The sequence below is a fragment of the Pleurodeles waltl genome, chromosome 1_2 (assembly GCF_031143425.1).
Source record: "Pleurodeles waltl isolate 20211129_DDA chromosome 1_2, aPleWal1.hap1.20221129, whole genome shotgun sequence".
Taxonomy (NCBI): Eukaryota; Metazoa; Chordata; class Amphibia; order Caudata; family Salamandridae; genus Pleurodeles; species Pleurodeles waltl.
Window position 1 is genome coordinate 92,818,158 of NC_090437.1, and position 21,461 is coordinate 92,839,618.

At 45.3% G+C, this 21,461-nt stretch overlaps 1 protein-coding gene across 2 annotated transcripts in view; it reads left to right on the forward strand.

Moving 5' to 3' along the window:
• The window catches only part of LOC138297109 (protein Hook homolog 3), an 803,252-nt gene that overhangs the window by 702,473 nt on the left and 79,318 nt on the right, over positions 1 to 21,461 (forward strand). For both annotated transcript variants that reach the window (XM_069236612.1, XM_069236608.1), the window contains exon 21: positions 3,303 to 3,374. In XM_069236612.1, the coding sequence (XP_069092713.1) occupies positions 3,303 to 3,374 (72 nt within the window). The remainder of the gene's footprint in view (positions 1 to 3,302; positions 3,375 to 21,461) is intronic.

Consider the following 21,461-nt stretch of genomic DNA (forward strand, 5'->3'; position numbering starts at 1 on the left):
AAGAAAAACAACTTGTAACACTCCGAGCCCAACACTAGATGGCAGGATAATGCACAGCATGTGAATCTGCAGCGTCTCATGCCACGAACAGATGTACACTGGGTAAGTGACATTTTCCATATATGTGTGTGTGTATATATATATGTGTGTGTGTGTGTGTGTGTGTATGTATATATATATATATATATATATATATATATATATAGAGAGAGAGAGAGAGAGAGAGAGAGAGAGAGAGAGAGAGAGAGAGAGAGAGAGAGAGAGAGAGAGAGAGAGAGAGAGAGAGAGAGAGAGAGAGAGAGAGAGAGAGAGAGAGAGAGAGAGAGAGAGAGAGAGAGAGAGAGAGAGAGAGAGAGAGAGAGAGAGAGAGAGAGAGAGAGAGAGAGAGAGAGAGAGAGAGAGAGAGAGAAAAAAAAAGAAAAAAAAAGAAAAAAAAAAAAAAAAATCTTAATGGCCAAGGTCACAGGCCCTCAAACTGAGAAGGGAGGGTTCTCTTCTGGGTGTGTCTGACAACAATTCTCCCCTTTAATTCTTTTATATTTACCATATGTAAATGTCCTTCCTTTTGAGTATAGAGCTATTCCTCAGTGGAAATACCTAGTGCCTCATGACTACACAATGGCCAGGGCTAAGGTTGTCTCTTCCCAATGAAACCACACTTGACTATTCTTTCCACTCTGTTAATATGCCTATTTTTGGTTTACCCACCCTGCTCTTGTAGGTTTGGGGCATCATCCAATTTTGTATGGGTTTCTGTTTTTACATTGTGTCCCATTAGGGCATTTCTTCCCTTCCTGGGATTCTCCACGGTGCCACTTTTCCTTCAGTCCTTTCTTCAACAATTGTTTTTCTATCTGCTGGTTTGTCATTACTATTGCTTTACCCTTCTGTGTTTGTCTTCTACTCATGCAGCATTTTTATGCCTCATGTTCTTTTTCATGCACCAAGAGGTTTCTGTTGATTTCTGTCAGCGGGTGGTTTTCTAAACTCTTTTTACATTTAGTCTGCTAGCAGTGATTTTCCTGTTTGGCTGACTTTTCTTTCTTGAGGGGTGTACTTTCTCTCTCTGATCTTTTCTTTTCTTTTCTTTTTCTCCTGTGCCGTTGCACAACTCATTTCTTTCTATGTTCTCTACATACTTAATATATATATATATATATATACACATGTGTGTGTGTATATATATATATATATATATATATATATATATATATATATTCATGTATACCTATGTCTCATTTCTGCTTCATAGGTCTATGTCTCTATTTTTATATTGGCATCTGTGTTCACATCACCCTCTGAATTTCTATAAATATCATATGTGTGACCACATCTGTGTCTTTACATCTATCTCTGTGCATATTGGTGTCTCAGCATGTATCTTCCAGACCTCATCTTTTAACCATTGCATGTCAGACATATGGCTCGTCTTTTGTTCCTACTTTCGACTACCTGTAGGTGTCTCCCTGTTCTGTTTCACCTCTCCTCAGGTTTTCCTCTTGGGTGTTCCTGGGGATGTGCATTGTGTATTTTGGGTTACTCTCCCTTTCTGCTTTAAGCTTCCTGCTTCATGAGGGGTTTGCCTATCCGTCCTGGTGGGAGCAGCATATTTGCACTGCTTCCCTTTTTTCATATCCTCTAGGGTTACCCCTTGAACAATGTACCATTCCTTTTGTATCAGTAACCGTTAAGGTCACTTTTGCACCTTATTCCCTCAGCTTTTATTTTGGAGCACTTCATGATATTTCCCTGTTGTTGTTCATTTTTATTGCCATAAGTTCTGACCCCCATGGCATTTCATAATTTCTCACCCTATTCTGTGAGTCGTCCACTCTCTTCGGGTGAAATGATTTTGTCTTCTCACCTTGTCTCATTCTTCTCTTTATCTATTGTGACACTGTGTTGCCCATCACATCTTTGTTTGACTGCTAAGTTGTAACTTAGTTATTTATGTATGACTTTAGATCTTTGCTTTTCCATACACTTCCAGCATCCTAAATATTTTGTCATTTAACATATACAAATATACATGGGATAGGTCATACTCAGTTTGTGGGTTTTTTGTTATTTTGGTACAAAGTTGTTGTTTTTTTTTATATGTTTTTTACGTTGTCATCCAGGTGTGAGTTTTGTCTAACCTATTCACTTTATTCCATTCTTCATTTAACGCAGCATTGTGCCGATTGAGAACATTTGCCAATGTAAATTTGATTAGAACCCTGTGTGTCCAACGAATAATACACAAGCATTGCTGTAATGATATAGTACCAACTTGGCTCTAACAAGATTGAAAAAGACAGATATCTTATCCTCTCAAATCTGTTGTCCACTCTTGTGACTGCCAGAGAACAAAATATTCCAAATTAGGAAGTTATACTTAGCACACATTACCAGTGACCTGTCCCTCAGCTCATAGAACCTCATTCCCACACCAACTACAAGTATGTTTTCTGAGGATTTTCTTATTAAGCTTTCTTGTCTTATGATTTATTTTCTTCAAATTGAAAATACCTTCATTATTTCTAGTTTCTTTTTCCAATTTGCAGCCTTATTTACTCAGTAAATGTGTTGATGTCTCCTGTTGTCCCCAGTGGAGGAGTTGTTGCCTTTATTAAATAGTCACATGTGGAAATTCACACACCAGTGTCCTTGGTATTCTCTAAGTTGTAAAAAGCTCCTTTTCATCAGTCCAACAGCTTTTGATATCACTGATTTCTCTGTAGTCCTTTTACATGAGCTTGATCATACTTTGCATAATCCAGTCAATAAATATTCAGTGCTCTCTTATCTGATGTCCTGTCACTAGATTGGTTAGAAGAAAAGGACCATCTACCTGTCCATGCCCCTCTAGTCAGCCACTTTTTCTGACCGGAGTAACATCATGGACTCAAAATTGTGGTTAATTCCATGCAGAATTATTAATTTACAAATGTTTGTTGTGCTCCTTTGTTATAAAATTTGTTATTGCAGAGTAAGTTGCATCATTGAAGTAATGTGTCTTCTGAACAGTGATACTGCATTTCTTTATATGGCTTTGTTTGCCTCTGACTAATTTGAAGGCATAATCTATGAAATATATTTAGCACCATTTCTGAACATTTGAAGGTTATTTTCAAATTGCATTCTTCCATATTTTTGAGGAACAAAATACTGCATTATCTGCACAGTACATCACAGCTACATCAAAGTGTAATATAACAATTACTAAACAGGTCGAACAGATGTTGATGTTGTTATGCATGTATCTCTTTTTAGACATTTTCTAAATGTATTTTACACCTTTTATTTTAATTTAATTTTAGAAAGAGTGTGAGAAGACAAAGATCCAGAGAGAACAGGAAGAGAAATTAATAGTGTCAGCCTGGTACAATATGGTAAGAATATTTTGTAATTATTAGTTCCTATCCTTTGATCTAACATAAACTGTCTCTTCTCCTCCTCGTTCCATGGAATGTTCCATACAATAATGTACATTTATAGCATGGCTAAATTATTTTTTAGACTACTCTTGTGACATTTTCCAAAATAAATCACATTTAGCATAGCAGTAGAGATCACTAAATGTGTTAGCCTTCCGCTGTGTAGTCAAAGGGCTCAAAATAAACGGTTCCAGGGTAAACGAGTCCTTAGTCGGCACAAAAAGGAGGAAAAGCATGGTATGTTTTTGCCATTAGTTGGAGGCAGTTTAAATATTTTTGTATTTAGAAGCAAGGGTTTGATAGTAGAATTGATGTACATCCCCTTTTCATGGACATAAAAGCAGGTGAAGCCACTGTAAGGAAAAACCGAAGGCATTTTACTTATAATTAGAGAGCAAATCCAGTTACTATACATTATCCTGTGTGACCACATTTGATTCTGGTACAAAATTATTTCTTTACCAAATAGTGGACTCTTTGTGGAAGGACTCGATTAGACTGATGTTCGAAACACTCACGCTCCTTGAAAGAGGGCATTGTGCATGACTCAGCCAGAAAGCAGGCTTTCTAATCTGTTTATGATGAGCTTTAGGATGTAGTTGATGCAAAAAATGATCTGATGTAATTACATTTAAAGGCAATATCTATACAAAGGATGGTTCGAATTAAGGAGTCAGAAAACATTATTAGGTCTTCTCCAGTTGTAAGAGGTACTAAAACAGATGTAAACTAGAAATAGTGAGCCCAATCAGTATCACAATGTAAAGCTTGTAATGCATTAGTTTTTGTCTGTCGAAGGATTACAGCTCAAGGGGGTGTGATGTTTTTGCAGAATCCCTTCCCAAGACATTAAAGACCAGAGAGATAAGAAATAGGCATGGTATGGCATGACATAATCACAGTACAAGTAACCCACCCTCCTTGAGAGACCTAGGACAGTGACAAATAGTGGCCCAAAGAAACTGAAGTGGCACAGAAAAAGGATGCAATGCTGAGGCAGTCGATGCCTAAAAAGAGAGGGCATGGAAGTGAAAACCAAGGTAGTGGAGTAGAAAAATTGGCATACAATACCACAGGGGAACAGCAGACCTGAGTCAAGGCCCTCAGACTTAAAGCTCTCACAGATGACCCTGATGCCGAAGCAATCTATGACTGAGGGTAAGTTGAACTGAAACAGAATGAACCACATGGGTTGAAGCCAAAAGCCCTTATTGTCAGTAAACCCGCATAACAGGCCTCAACTCCATGAGAAGATCAAGAGCATGGAAGAGGCGGAAGCTTTAATTGGAAAAGAAAGCTCTCACTACTTTACTCTGAAAAGAAGGCTTTTGACATTAAAAAAAAGAAACGTTTCCAGACAGCTGAGAGGGAAGTCCTAATGGAGAGGAGTAATTCGATGACTCCATTAAGCGGATCCAAATCCCTGTGTGAAGGCCAAGCCCTGTGAAAAATAGCAATCAGTGCTGGAGTACCCTCCAATGCCTGATTCCAAGAAGAGGAGTGCTGCCCAGGGTTGATATAAAGTACTGGCACTCCTCTGGGGAGACCATCTACCTTAAAGGTTATGCAGTGGCAGATCAACATCATCACTGCACAAATGAAAACCAAAACACCCACTGCGACCCAAGTGGACAAAGAAAGAAAGAGGGTGTACATGGTTGGATGCAAGATGGAGAGGTTGGCCGGCTCACAAAAGCACTTGGCAAACTCTGCACAGCTCAACTCGAACAGGCACCAGAAGTGGAAGAAGGAGGAGGAGCTGAACACCTCTCTGAGCAGTCCAAGATGGCAAAACCATCTCTAACACACAGAGCTCGCATGGGGGATTTTAACTTCATACAGAGAACTATAGAACCCAGAGGATGCAGTGAAACATATACATTTGTTGGCACAAAAGGCAGTCTTCTTAGCCCAAAGGCCTTCCAAACAGAGTTTGGGGGTAGTCAGTTCAAGTACAGACAGACAAAACAACTGTTGTGTTTTATGTCAACAAACAAGGAGGAACACAATATCCACACTAGCCCAGACATGGACATGGAGATGGGCATGGACATGGAGGTGTGCTATTCAGAGAAACAACCATAGTAGCCATACATCTGAGTTCTGAACTTCCGGCAGAAGGCTAAGCACACAAACAGGAACCTGTTTTTGCTAATACAACATATAATGAGAACAGTCTTTCAAGACTGGGGCACACCGCAAATAGTTCTCTTTATACACAAGAACATACAAATTTTGAACATTTTTCATCCAGATACCCACAGCATGGGTCACAAGCAAATGCCTTGTCAATATGTTGGTCAGAGATGTTGGCACACGCTTTTCCTCCAATCCTGTTGACACCTTTTGTGCTGGAGAAGTACAAACAAACACCCATGACACTAATTTTGATAGCGCCTCAGCGAACTAGAGCGACAGGTTATCCTATCAGGGGGAAAAACAGGATAATGAAGCTACCAACTCAGCAGGACTTGTTAACAATACAAATGGGATGAGCTATAACTCCCAGAGCCAGCTATACTCAGCCTGGAAGTACAGTTCCTCAAGACCTAGAATTCAGTTATCTAGGACTTCCCCAAAGATCCGTGGAAGTCTTGGAAGAAGCTAGAAGGCGTACCACACTAAAGTGGTCCACTGCGAGGTGAAACAAGTTCATGTACTGGTGTAATTGGGAGGGGCTTATGGAGAGCAGGGCAATGGAAATTACCATTGTCAAGTACCTCACTCACTCACTTGTGCTTCACTGAAGGTGCACCTGTCAGCTTCAGTGGTGTACTTAAGCAGCACCGTAGGAAGAGGTTTATTCAGAACACTTGTGATCAAGAGATTCTTAGATGAGCAAAATAAATAGCACCCCCAATTTCAGCACCCACGCAAATGTGGAATCTAAAGTTAGTGTTAGCACAGTTGATGAGGGCAGCTTTTGGGCCTCTGCATAAGGAGTGACTCCAAGCAGCCTTCTTGATCACCCTCAGTCATTGCAGAGAGTTATTGAACTGCAGGCAGCCACAAAACAATAACCTTATTGGTAAATATGTAAGGACAGTAGTAATGAGGAGAAATCTGCAATTTCTCCCCAGGGTAGCACTTACTTATCACTCAAACTGTACAACTACCAGCATTTGTCAACAGGCAAGCTCACAAGCTAAAAGAGCCCTTCTTACCCTATATGTCAGAAGACCAGTCTAGTATTACCTGCAGGAAACAAGAAGAATTGGGAAGGGGAACCATTTTTTTTTTATTTAAATTGCACCAGAAGTAAAGACCTGCCTGTTACCAAAGGGACCATGCATGATCCATAGTTCAAACATTCTAGACAGTGCAGCAGGAGCAGCACTGGGTAAAAAACTAAGGGTGCACTCTACAAGGAAGAAGGCAGAGCCACATGATTTAATCACTGATGTTTCCATTACAACAACTGACTCTGATGCATTGTCCGGTCTGCCTTATAAAGCTGAGATGTCTATGCTTTCCAGGTTTGAACAGTTAACCTATGAGGTGTTTATGGATTTGGCGAATTCAGTTACATCCATATCACCTCTGAACCATATTCCTCCAGCGGCCTGAAAAGTGCTAGCTCCCGGTTTGGTAAATCCTCTCATGAACATCTGTAATAAACCCATCATGAAAGCAGCAGTGTCAAATTAGTGGAAAAATGTCTAGGATGTGCCACTGTTACGGAAAGCAATTTCCAACCTACATTTTGGCTTCCATTTTTGTAAATCATATGGAGTAGTTCATGAATAGGCAGATTCCTCAGTTTGTGGAACAGCAAAATATCTTGGACCTGGTACAATCAGGCTTACGCCTGGAAGAATCCTTTCTTTCCAGGGGGCCCCCATTCTGTCTAGCGTGTTATCCTTGTATCAACCTTCACAGTCCTGAGAGGGTGGAGTCACGCCAGCAACCAACATGGCCGCAAGGCGCTGAAGCTCCGACGGGCGATCTCCTCTGCCATGAAATTGAGGCCAGTGGAGAGGGCCTAGACTGAGACCGGTCCTGTCCGAGGTGCTGAGAGGCCCCCTCGAACGTGTGGCGGAAAAATGCGCCCCACGTGAGGTGAGCGACTGGGGGTCCGCCTGGAGGCCTCTCAGATCCGCCACACACCCCAGAGGTCCCGCGCGCAGCCGGGGGAGTGGGTGAGCCTGGAACGGTGGGCGGACGGGCTGCGCGGTTTGACCCGAGATATGGGGCGGTCCCCCATGATTGGACGAGGGCAGGAGGCCCGCCATCGCGACACAGTGGTGCTGCCCCCGGGCCTAGGTGCCTGACCATGCGCCCCGGAAGCCCTGCGGTGATAGGGACTGCAGACGAGCCTAGGGAGTGGGGTGGGCGGGTCTTCTGGTGCAGGCTGCTGCCCTCACGCAGGGACGAGAGATCTTGATGGATCCTGATGGCTGCACAGATCCTACGACAGAACTAGAGTGCGGCCTAACTGGATGAAAAGGACCCCTCTCTATGGTACATAGCTGGCGGTGACTCTCCTACCCGCGCAAATCAAGTGAGGAATACACGGGTGGCTGTAGTGCCCAGGACCCGTGATGTGAAGGGGACTACAACTAGTGACACTTTGCAACATGTCGATCCTGGTCAAAGGAGACTAAGCAGAAGAAACTCACATTTGAGAGACCGCGCCACATTGACAGACAGAAGCATGGCAGAGGGAGGAGGCACAGCCGGGTGCCCGGAAACGGCCCAGCCCATGGACTTGGGTGCAATCATGGCAGAGTTGAGATCCGGATTTCGGGCGCTAGATGCCATATTTGACACAATAGAGACCTGTCTCGATAAGATAAGATGAAAGACAGAATTGATAAACAGGACACCAGAATCCAGGGAGCCGAAGACCATATCTCCAACCTAGACCATAGGGCAAACAAAATGGAGAAACGTCTTGAATGTTTGGAGAGTGGGCTCCGCATGGTGGCAGCCAAGAACAAGTATCTGGAAGCCTGAGGGCGACATAACACCTGCATACTAGGAATTGCAGATTCCACCAACACTGGTCGCTTGGACATTTTTGTAGAAACTCTGTTAGCGGAACTGCTAGGCCAAGACAACTTCACCCTTACGTTTGTGGTAGAACGAGCCTACAGAACCCTGGGACTGCGCCCGGTGCACCGCAGAGACCCATTGTGGCCTGCCTGCTTAATTTCAGGGACCGCGATACTGCCCTGTGCCTGGCAGGGGAAAAAGGACCCCTGCAATACCAGGACATGTCGGTGTCAATATTCCCTGACTTCACAATTGCGGTGCAGGGGGCATGGTGCAAATACGCAGAGGTGAAAATACAACTGCGCAAGCTTGGTGTCCGATACGGGATGTTATATCCCGCACGATTACGGGTCAACGCATATTGGAAAGCCCATCCGATGCACTGGACTTTTTTAAAACACGTGCCAAATGCAATGTCGAAGGGCCTGGGGCGGAGTGACACTTGGGCTCCCCACCCAATACTCAAAACTCAACCAGTATGAACATGTTCTCCGGGGAGTGACCAAGTTGGACGATCCAGGTGCCAGTAGTGGGCCGGACATGCACGCCTACATAAATAATGAGTGAGTCACTGGAGGACGCACAAGATAACACGTCGTAATGAACCATTGGACTCCTCTGGACCGTTGGATCTGGGGCCTTTTACAAGCCATATTGGAGAGACCTAACACCACATCAGTTAGAGCTGTACACCGAGGCACTGGAAACCGGCATCCTGCTGCAAACACTTAGAGAGGAGGTTATCACACTGCTGCCCATACCAGATAAAGACCGAACAAAATGTGGCTCCTATAGGGCCATCTCATTATTAAACTTTAATAACAAAATCCTGGCTAAGTTACTAGCAACACGACTATCCTTACTGCTGCATAGTGTCATATTATCAGCACAGTCGGGATTTATCCCACAATGGTCAGCATCCATTAGCCTCCGTACACTGTTTGCAACACTTAACAGAGTCTCCTGCACAATTCCCGCAGTAGTGGCACAATTGGATCAGGAGAAGGTGTTTGACTTGTTGGAATGGCCATTTTTAATGGCAACTCTACAGAAGCTTGGTATTCCCCGTAACTTTCTTGCCCTAATTAAGCTTCTGCATATAAAACCAACTGCCAGAATTAGAATCAACAACACCCTGTCCCCGTCCTTCCCAATTACACGAGGCTCAAGGCAGGGATGCCCGTTCTCGCCTCTTCTCTTTGTAATCGCTTTGGACCAGTTAGTAAGACACCTCCAAGAAAAACATATTCACAGCGGACTTCAATTCAAAATCAGGACCGCTGCTTATATCGTTATACGCAGACTACATACTGATGTTTTTTTAAGGAATCCTGGGGCCAATCTGGCCCCTCTCCTACAAGAGGTACATACTCCGGGCTCCAAGTCAACTGGTCCAAATCAGAAATGTTCCCCCTCACACACAGTACATCGCCCAGCCAATCAACTTTCCTGCTGAAGTGGTGCGACTAACATGTCAAGTGTCTAGGAGTGCACATACATAGAGACAAAGAACAAGTGATCCGACTCAACTATATGACCGCCTTGGACAGACTGTCCGCCCAAGTAGAAAGGTGGGTCCGCCTTCCATTGTCAGTGGCAGGCCTCATAGCCATTATTAAAATGGTTGTCCTCCCCCATTTCTATATCTTTTCGTAAACATTCCCATACCACATTGCAGTTATTTTTTAGGGAACTCAGGAGACATCTTACAAGACTAATTTGGGCAAGTAGGCGGCCTAGGATCCGCTGGGATGTCTTGACACTTCCTTATGAAGACAGTGGTTTTGGAGTTCCACACTTTCAATTGTACTACATAGTCGCACAAGGTCAATTTGCAACACACTGATACCACCCAGATGCCAGGCTGCAGTTTAACATACCCGAATAAGACCTTTTTTTTCCTCCTCACTTTTCCCGGGGGGATACCTGTTGGACCACAATGATATACAAACAGTCTCAACCACCTGCTGGGCATGGCGTAAAATGGCCCGGCTCCTCCGCGCAGACCATCTCTACTCATCTGCACTACCCCAACCCAATCCCACATGGCTCCCCATGACAGGAGAAACACCAGTACAACACGCACACTCTAAATTCGCCCTCTACACACTTGCCGACTTGTTTCCAGGGGGGGCATATATTTTCAAGGACAGAAGGCGTACAGTTCAGCACTGCAACTCAAATGGACCACTTCGTGCTTAGACGCTTCCAAAGCACACTACGGGCACAAACTCCCACATCCCCTCTACCACCAAATGACTTCACACCACTGACTGTGTTGATTAGAGACAGTGAAGGGGACAGACTGATATCTCCATTATATTGTACATGCCTTATCCTTCTACCGACGCATGACGCTAAGCTATGCACCACCTGGGGGCGGGGGGGATCTGGGGCAGCCGATCACGGATAAAATACGGGCCGCGTGCTGCTAACAAACCCGATTAATCTATATGAACTACCACCACAGACTCATTCATTATAAGTTTCTACGATGGGTATTTGTGACGCTGGCAGCTCTAGCCAGAATAGACCCCACACACTCATCCAACTGTCCTAAATGTCTGGCCCCTCAGACAGACTTTGCACATATGACATGCCCTCTACTGGCAACATACTGGCGGGACATTTTTGGCAAACTTTCCTTAATGATCGAAGCTACACTAAAGCCCTGCCCCACGCTTGCACTGATGGGTTACGTAGCTGGCATTCCCCAGTCGGTTAGACCGTATACAGCACTAGCCCTGTTATTAGCAAAACAAAGTCTCCATGCACTGGTGCAATAAAAAAAACACCCACAACAGGAGCTTGGCTACACAGTCTTATCCATTGCGATACCACCAGCGACATGTACGCAGAACTTAAGCCACCCACATTGCGCCCCAAAAACATATGGCAACCCCTGCGTAACTGCCTGTTGTCTGCTGAGTCAAACCCAACATAATACATGTAGAATACACAAAATGGTTGCAACTACAACATGCAGTTTGCTCTTTAAAGAAACAAAATTGAAAAATGCAGTTTGTTCTAACTTACAGAGGACTCTCGTGAGCACCAACATTTTGAAAAAAGGACCCAAATTGTTTAATTTTATAGCATGCTTTCTGCTGGTTTTTAAATGTGATTTTATGTCCTATTTGGGGTTTTATCAAATGACTTCACGATGGCTACAAATCACTGTGAACACTCAAACCAAAAGCTATTAAAAGTTGTTCACTCTGCTGGGGAATCTGCCATACAGTCTGCTGTCTGTCTGCAAATGGCGACATAGCTCCTGATTTCTTTTAGAAAAGCACAGAGTTTAACTTGAGAGGGTATACCCTCCTCGAGTTGCTTTAAGAAGGTGAGAGCTCAACAGAATCTTGGTCTGGTTAGTCTTCTAGTGCTATTGTAGATCTCACTGGAAACAAAAGTACTTTAATCATGCCTCTGTGACCCAGAGATGAGTCAGTGAACCAAAGTGGGAACTGTGAATGCTGGAGTACTCTCTCTAGGCAGTGCAAATTCAATTCTAGGGTCAATTCACCAGATACACTGCTGTGTCCTTTACTATTTGGTTTACCTGATATGCTGCTGTACTCTCTCTAGGCAGGGCAAATGGTGAGTAAGTTGTGTTGGGTGGCCTAGATGACCGTTATTGTAACATTTATTTATTTTGTGTGTTACTGGCATTTGAGGTGTATGTACAACATAGTAGAGCTAACCATAGTGCACACAGCCACAGATTTTTTTACTTCTTGGTGCTTCAAGGATGTCGTCACGGAAGACCGGCTTCAAGCCATGCAACTCCTGTCACTGGATGATGTTTGTGATTTATCTGCACTTCATTTGCCTGTGGTGTTTGGAGCACAACTACGACCCAAAGTCGTGCTCTGAGTGCCGGGCCATGAACCTGAAGGCTATGATGGAGGGGTCCCTCTAAAGCTACCCATGGCTCGGTGCTAAGCTCCGCATTGCTCCTGGTCTCGGTCGACAGGAAGGTCCAGAGACCGCTCACGGAGCCGTCACCACTTGTTGTCCTATTCAAAATTTTTGGGACAATCAGCTAAACATAAAAAGAAGTCAAAGAAGCATAAGAATTGTTCGGTCGGACGACGGGGCTGCAGGAGAAGGAACATCACCTTCTAAGCCTCTGTCTTTGGAGCCTACATCTGGGTTGGCTCCACGCCTCCCCAAGTTTCAGGGAGCCGGAGCCACCCCTGCCCAATTGAAGGAATTTTACGAGGCCATGCGCCTCATCTTTGGGCAGTCTGCCCCTGTCGGAGCGCCTTCGGGCCCCACAGGGTCAGCACGGGCCCTTTCAGATTCCGCGTCAGCTGCATTGGCATTGGCTCTGGGGGTCACCCAGGGATCCGCTTCCAGATCCGAAGTGGCATCGGTTGTACCATTGCAACCTTCACTGGTGATGGTTCAGGTATCAACACTTCTGACTAAGCCCGGGCCCGAGGGCAGCATTGATCCCATACTCGTTTCCAACTTCTACACAGAGACGATTCTGACTTTGGTGAGTGTGCAGGGTTCTCTGGAACATTTAGAACACCAGCTTGAAGACCCTATAGACTGGGCTTAGAAACTGGATGAAGCCAGCAGTCAGGACACCTCCCCCTGACGCTAGCATGCTCTCTTACCCTGCCGTGGCTACAGAGGAGGGGGCGTCTTATTCCATGGTGGTCTTGGGCATCGAGTTTTCTTCACTGGCTGTCAGTACTAACCTCCGAACTGAGGTGCTTCAGACTGAAGCTTCCACTTCAGAAACCCTTTTGCCCCTCAATGAAGCCCCCACTGATGTCCTGCTGCGGACCTGGTACAAACCAAGAACAGGGGCTCCTGTGAACAGGACAATAACCCACCGCCATAGGCCTGTACCTAACAACCTGGCATTCCTCACCCAACACCCTACCCCTGAGATCTTGGTTGTCCAAACTTCAGCATCACATGGTGCTTTCTCTTCTGCTTCCCCAGAAAGGGAATCCAAGAGGCTGCATCACTTTGAGAAGAAGCTGTTTTCTTTTGCCAGCCTGGTATTGCAGTCCGTGAACACTGCATGCATTTTAGGCAGTTATTCCCATACTTTGTAGGACATGGTTGCTACAGTGCTGCCACAGGTCCTGGAGGCGGCCTGGGCCATTCTCTCCCAAGCTGTTGCTGATGGGGGAAGATGCAGCTAAGTTCCAAATTAGATTTGCCTCTCACTACTGACACTCTAGAAAGGATTGTTTTCATCAACGGTGCCCTTTGTGGAGCTATGCCTGGTTGAGGACATCTGGCTTTTCAAGGGATGTCCAATACACTCTGATGGACATGACCTTTGATGGCACCTGTCTCTTTGGACACAAAGCATACTTGGTACTCAAGCAATTTGAGTCACAGGCTACGGCACAGTCCCTAGGCCTCCCAGCTGCCCCTTGCCTCCTTCAGTCTGCTTTTCGCCCCTTTCGTGGCTACGGAAGGGGGAGCCAGCCATGTGCGTTCCCTGCCAGCCAGCGTGCAGCGCATGCAGCCCAACCTCTGCTTTGCCGGGGGCACAGGATCCAGCGTCCACATGGATAAGGGAGCCAGCGATCTAACCAGTCCACCACCAATACAAACACTTCCCCCACCAGGGACCAGTCAGAGGCAGGATTTGCCTTCACCTCCCCCGCTGGCACATCACCACGCACCGCAGACAGGTGGGTTTTGCAAATAGTCCAAAAGGGCTGCTCACTCCCCTTCGAGACTACCCCTCCATCCATGCCACCATCTTATGATTGGATGACTGAGGATCGCCTGGCACTTCTCTGTGAGGAGGTTACGACCCTCTTGGCCAAGAGAGCCAAAGAGAGGGTCCCTTGTGCAAGAAGTAGGCCGTGGTTACTCTTCCTACTGCTTCCTGGTGCCCAAGAAGGAAAAGGGCCTCTGCCCTATCCTAGACTTTCGGTCCCTCAATCTCTTCCTCAAAAAGGAGATGTTCAAAATGCTCACTCTGGCTCAGGTCCTCTGTGCCCTATACCCAGGAGACTGGATGGTAGCGTTAGACTTGCAGGACGCATATTTCCATTTTCCATATTCCCGTCCTGCCTGCCCACAGACGTTACTTGTGGCTCATGGTAGGTCACAAGCTTTGTCAATTTACCACGCTCCCCTTTGGCCTTACCAGCGCCCCTCGGGTGTTCACCAAAGTGATGGCGGTGGTCGCAACTCATTTGTGCAGGTAAGGGTTTTCAGTCTTCCCCTATCTTGACGACTTGCTGTTGAAGGCAGACTTGCCCCCGGCTGTAGTCTCCCACCTCCACACTACGGCGGACCTTCTGCATCCACTGAGGTTCATTATAAACATGCCGAAGTCACACCTGACTCCCTCTCAGATGGTCCCTTTCACAGAGCTGTTCTGGATACAGTGCATTCTCGGTCCTATCCTCCAGAGCGGCGAGTCCAGGATATTCATGCTATGATACCGATGTTCCAGCCTCTATCCTGGATTTCAGTGAGAATGACTATGAGGCTGCTGGGCCTCATGGCCTCCTGCTGGTAGCACATGCCACATGGCACATTGGGGCTTCGCAGTGGGACCTGAAATTTCAGTGGGCGCAGCATCAGGGAAATCTCTCCGACATGGTCCATATCTCAGAGGGGACTGTGCAAAATCTACAGGGGTGGCTTTTGAACTGCAATTGGGCCAGAGGCAGATCCCTCTCCGTCTCAACCAGATCTGACAGTAGTGACATATGTGTCACTCCTGGGATGGGAAGGCCCCATGGGAGAGGCGGAGAACAGAGGCGCCTGGTTTCTGGCAGAGTCCGAGCTCCATATTAATTTTTTGGAGCTCAGGGCGATCAGGCTAGCACTGAAAGCATTCCTTCCCTCTCTCAAATTGAAAGTGGCGCAGGTTTTCACAGACAACACCACCTCCATGTGGTACTGCAACAAGCAGGGTGGGGTGAGGTCGTCGACCCTTTTTCAGTAGGCTCTGCGCCTCTAGACATGGCTGGATCATCAGGGCATATATCCGAGGTGGTGCAACATCTAGCAGGCTCTCTGAATGCCAGAGCAGACAAACTTGGATGTTATTGCCTGGTCGATCACAAGTGGGAGGTGGCTCTAGATCTCTTTAAGAAGTGGGGAGTACCTTGATTAGATCTGTTTGCCTGCTAGAGAAAGCAATGTCAGCCGTTTCGCGCGCTGGAGTTTCCAGGGCAGCACTCGCTTGGTACAGAGAGTCTGGTATCCCGAGCTATTGAACATGGCCATCGACCCTCCGATCAGACTGCCCCTTCAGGAGGATCTTCTGTTGTAGCAGCAGGGGACGGTTCTTCACCCGAACCTGTCCAGTCTCCGCCTTCTTGCGTGGAGATTGAGCATCAGCAGTTGACAACTTTTGACCTTCCGCCTGAAGTCTGTTTTGTTATCTTGGCAGCCAGGCATCCCTCCAGCAAAACGGTATACGCCTGTCATTGGAACAAATTTGTGGCATGGTGTACAGGCAAGTCTGACCCCCTCTCTGCCCCTCTTTCTGAGGTTCTTTTGTTTGTTCATTCCCTGGCACAGCCCTCTGGGCACCATCTAGGGTTATTTGTCTCCCTTCTCGGCTTTCCTCACATTGCCTGACCAACCCACCTTGTTTAAATTTCCCTTTGTTGGAAGATTTATGAAGGGTCTTACCCAGCTGTTTCCTCCCTTCTCTGTTCATAATGGCGCAATGGGATTTGAACTTAGTATTTACATTTCTGATGTGTTCTCCTTTTCAACTAGCTTGAAACATTGGTTTCATTGAATTATTTGCTAGGCCAGAGGTTCTTGATAAGGCTGACCTGGACGAAGCATGCTTTTTTTTTTTTGTTTTTTTTTTTTTTCAGTACGGCGAAAAGCCAGTAGAGCTTCAGAAGAACTATCTAAACGTAAAGTGCAATATTTTATAATGTTGAAAGCTGTACCTTTCATTAAACCTTACCTAGTAGATGCCTCGAGAAACACACATAGTTTTCTGTTTAACCCCTTTTCGGTAAAATGTAATTCACTGTCAGCTTGCTTTTCCCAAAGGCTTGTCACATGTTTCTTAATTAGCGCATGTAGATCTGACTCTTTCTTCACAAGATACTATGCACTTTGTTTTATTCGGACTATTTTATAAGCAACTTATTTGCCACTTTTTAGTCCCTTTAAGAGAGAATAATTTAACTCCGGCTGGGTATGCCTACTGTATTTACATGTATTGCAAGATAGCCAAAGTTGCTTATTTATTGCAGGATTTTTAATTGGAGCTGTTAAAACAAGAATGATGATTATTTTTAAATAGATTTTTATATACGAAGGATGTAGTGTGATGTTACTTTATATATATGTGTGTGTATATATATGTTCAATGGCATGTGTAGCTGCAGATACACATGCTGTGCACATCCCGCCATCTGGTGTTGGGCTCGGAGTGTTACAAGTTGTTTTTCTTCGAAGAAGTCTTTTCGAGTCACGAGACCGAGGGACTCCTCCCATTTCGACTCCATTGCGCATGGGTGTCGACTCCATCTTAGATTGTTTTCTTTCCGCCATCGGGTTCGGACGTGTTCCTTTTCGCTCCGTGTTTCGGGTTGGAAAGTTAGTTAGAATCTCGGAAAAAACGTTGGTATTGTTTGCGTTCGGTATCGGGTTAGTTACAACAGATCGACACCGAATTTAGAAGAGCTCCGGTGGCCCTTCGGGGTTTTCTTCCATCCCCGTCGGGGCCTGGTCGGCCCGGCCACGTGTCTCTTCAAGGCTGATGGAACGGACCCCATTCCGCTTCTGTCCAAAATGCCATAACAAGTATCCATATACAGATCAACATCTGGTCTGTAACTTGTGTTTGTCACCAGAACAGAAGGAGGATACTTGTGAGGCCTGTCGAGCGTTTCGGTCCAGGAAGACACTCAGGGACCGAAGAGCAAGAAGACTGCAAATGGCGTCGGCGCAGACAGGACAAGAGCGTTTCGAGGAGGAGGAAGAAACATTCTCCACAACGGAGTCGGACTCTGAAGAGATCGATCCCGAGGAAACTCCGAAAACCGTGAGTAAGACGTCGAAAGCAAGAACTCACGAGAAAAGCGCTAAAGCCCAGGGGACGTCACCGCCAACAAGCCATGGCTTAACCCGAAAAGTAGGTGACCGTTCATCGGCACCGAAAAAGGGCGAGCTGGTGTCGAAGTCATCCGACTCCGGTCGAGATACCGGCACACAGCAATCTCGGGCCCGAGATAGTGGCTCCGAGAAGATTCGGCACTGAGACAGCGGCACCGAAACGGGTCGGCACCGAGAGAGCACGACGCCAAAAGTAAAAAAAGGTTTCCTCGGAGCCGAAAAAAGCAGCTGAAAAGGTTTCGGTACCGAAATATGCAGCCTCGGAACCGAAAACAAGTTCCTACACTGAGGAACAAGGACTGTCCACACAAATGAAAACACATAGATTTGGACAGGAATTACAGGCAATAGAGCCAGATCACACACAAAGACGGCTCTTTATTCAAAAAGATACAGGGAAGATCAGCACTTCCTCCAGTCAAAATGAAACGCAAGCTTGCCTTCCAAGACAAGGACAAACAGACACATGCAAAGGTGGCTAAACAAATGACACCGCCACCATCCCCACATCACTCTCCACAACCATCACTGGTAGCCACTCCACCAATGATGCAATCACCAACTCATACAGGAATGAGTCAAGATGACCCTGACGCATGGGACCTTTATGACGCACCAGTGTCAGATAATAGTCCAGACTGCTATCCAGCTAAACCATCGCCACCAGAGGATAGTACGGGCTACGCACAGGTGGTGTCAAGAGCAGCTGCATTTCATAATGTCAGCCTTCATTCAGAGCCCATTGAAGATGACTTTCTTTTCAATACACTGTCGTCCACACACAGCCAATATCAAAGTCTTCCTATGCTACCCGGAATGCTAAAACACTCCAAACAAGTGTTTGAGGAGCCTGTTAAAGGGAGAGCCATTACTCCAAGAGTAGATAAAAAATATAAACCGCCACCAACAGACCCAGTGGACATTACACAACAGCTAACACCAGACTCTGTTGTAGTGGGAGCAGCGCGCAAAAGAGGCAACTCTCATACTTCAGGAGATACACCACCTCCAGATAAAGAAAGTCGGTGGCGGCACAGGCGGCAAACCAGTGGCGTATTGCAAATTCCCAAGCTTTGCTAGCCAGATATGATAGGGCCCATTGGGATGAGATGCAACACCTTATTGAACATTTACCCAAGGAGTTCCAAAAAAAGAGCGCAGCAAGTAGTAGAAGAAGGACAGGGTATCTCCAATAATCAGATACGGTCAGCAATGGATGCTGCAGACACAGCTGCTAGAACTGTCAACACAGCTGTAACAATAAGGAGACATGCATGGCTGCGTACATCAGGATTTAAACCAGAGATACAGCAAGCTGTGCTGAATATGCCATTCAACAGACAGCATTTGTTTGGGCCGGAGGTGGACACTGCAATCGAAAAACTTAAGAAAGACACTGACATGGCCAAAGCCATGGGCGCACTCTACTCCCCACAGAGCAGAGGCACATTTCGAAAGACACAATTTCGAGGGGGGTTTCGAGGGCAAACCACAGAAGCCACAACCTCACAAACAAAGCCCACTTATCAGAGCCAGTATCAGCGGGGAGGTTTTCGGGGACAATATAGAGGGGGACAATTTCAAAGGAGTAGAGGAAAGTTCCAAAGTCCCAAAACTCCTCCAAACAAGCAGTGACTTCAAGGTCACAAATCCCCAACACATAACACCTGTGGGGGGGAGACTAACCAAGTTTTACAAACATTGGGAGGAAATAACAACAGACACTTGGGTCTTAGCAATTATCCAGCATGGTTATTGCATAGAATTTCTCAAATTCCCTCCAAACATCCCACCGAAAACACACAATGGCAAAACAACATATAGATCTTCTAGGACTAGAAGTTCAGGCATTGCTACAAAAAGAAGCAATAGAGTTAGTACCAAAACAACAAAAAAACACAGGAGTTTACTCCCTGTACTTTCTAATACCCAAAAAAGACAAAAGTCTGAGACCTATACTAGATCTCAGAATATTAAATACCTACATCAAATCAGATCACTTTCACATGGTTACATTACAAGACGTAATCACACTGCTCAAACAACAAGACTACATGACAACACTAGACCTAAAGGATGCATATTTCCATATACCAATACATCCTTCACACAGAAAGTACCTAAGGTTTGTATTCCAAGGGATACATTACCAATTCAAAGTGTTGCCATTCGGAATAACAACTGCACCAAGAGTTTTTACAAAATGCCTAGCAGTAGTTGCTGCACATATCAGAAGGCAGCAAATACATGTGTTCCCGTACCTAGACGATTGGTTAATGAAAACCAACACGCTAAGACAGTGTTCACAACACACAAAATATGTCATAGAAATCCTCCACAAACTAGGTTTCTCAATCAATTACACAAAGTCACACCTTCTGCAGTGTCAAACACAGCAATACTTAGGAGCAACAATCAACACAGCAAAAGGGATTGCCACTCCAAGTCCACAAAGAGTTCACACATTTCACAATGTGATACAGACCATGTATCCAAATCAAAAGATACAAGTCAAACTGGTGATGAAACTACTAGGCATGATGTCTTCATGCATAGCCATTGTCCCGAACGCAAGGTTGCACATGCGGCCCTTACAACAGTGCCTAGCATCACAATGGTCACAAGCACAGGGTCAGCTTCTAGATCTGGTGTTGATAGACCGCCAAACATACATCTCGCTTCAATGGTGGAACAGTATAAATTTAAACCAAGGGCGGCCTTTCCAAAACCCAGTGCCACAATACGTAATAACAACAGATGCTTCCATGATAGGGTGGGGAGCACACCTCAATCAACACAGGATCCAAGGACAATGGGACATACGGCAAAAACAGTTTCACATAAATCACCTACAACTGTTAGCGGTATTTCTAGCGCTCAAAGCATTTCAACCCATAATAAGACACAAACACATTCTTGTCAAAACAGACAACATGACAACAATGTATTACCTAAACAAACAGGGAGGCACACACTCGACACAGTTGTGTCTCCTAACACAGAAAATATGGCATTGGGCGATTCACAACCACATTCACCTAATAGCACAATTTATTCCAGGAATTCAGAACCAGTTAGCAGACAATCTCTCTCGGGATCACCAACAGATCCACGAATGGGAGATTCACCCCCCAAATACTAAACACTTACTTCCAAATGTGGGGAACACCACAAATAGATCTATTTGCAACAAAAGAAAACTCAAAATGCCAAAACTTCGCATCCCGGTACCCACAAGATCAGTCTCAGGGCAATGCGTTATGGATGAGCTGTTCAGGGTTATTTGCTTACGCTTTTCCCCCTCTCCCACTCCTTCCATATCTGGTAAACAAATTGAGTCAAAACAAACTCAAACTCATACTAATAGCACCAACATGGGCAAGACCACCTTGGTACACAACACTACTAGACCTCTCAGTAGTACCTCATGTCAAACTACCAAACAGACCAGATCTGTTAACACAACACAAACAACAGATCAGACATCCAAACCCAGCATCGCTGAATCTAACAATTTGGCTCCTGAAATCCTAGAATTCGGACACTTAAACCTCACACAAGAATGTATGGAGGTCATAAGACAAGCTAGGAAACCTACCACTAGACACTGCTATGCAAATAAGTGGAAAAGGTTTGTTTATTACTGCCATAATAATCAAATTCAACCTTTACACGCATCTGCAAAAGATATAGTAGGATACTTACTACATTTGCAAAAATCAAAACTAGCTTTCTCTTCCATTAAAATACATCTTACTGCAATTTCAGCTTACCTGCAAATTACGCACTCAACTTCATTATTTAGGATACGAGTCATAAAAGCGTTTATGGAAGGCCTAAACAGAATTATACCACCAAGAACAACACCAGTTCCTTCATGGAACCTCAACATTGTCTTAACACGACTCATGGGTCCACCTTTTGAGCCCATGCACTCTTGTGAAATGCAATACTTAACGT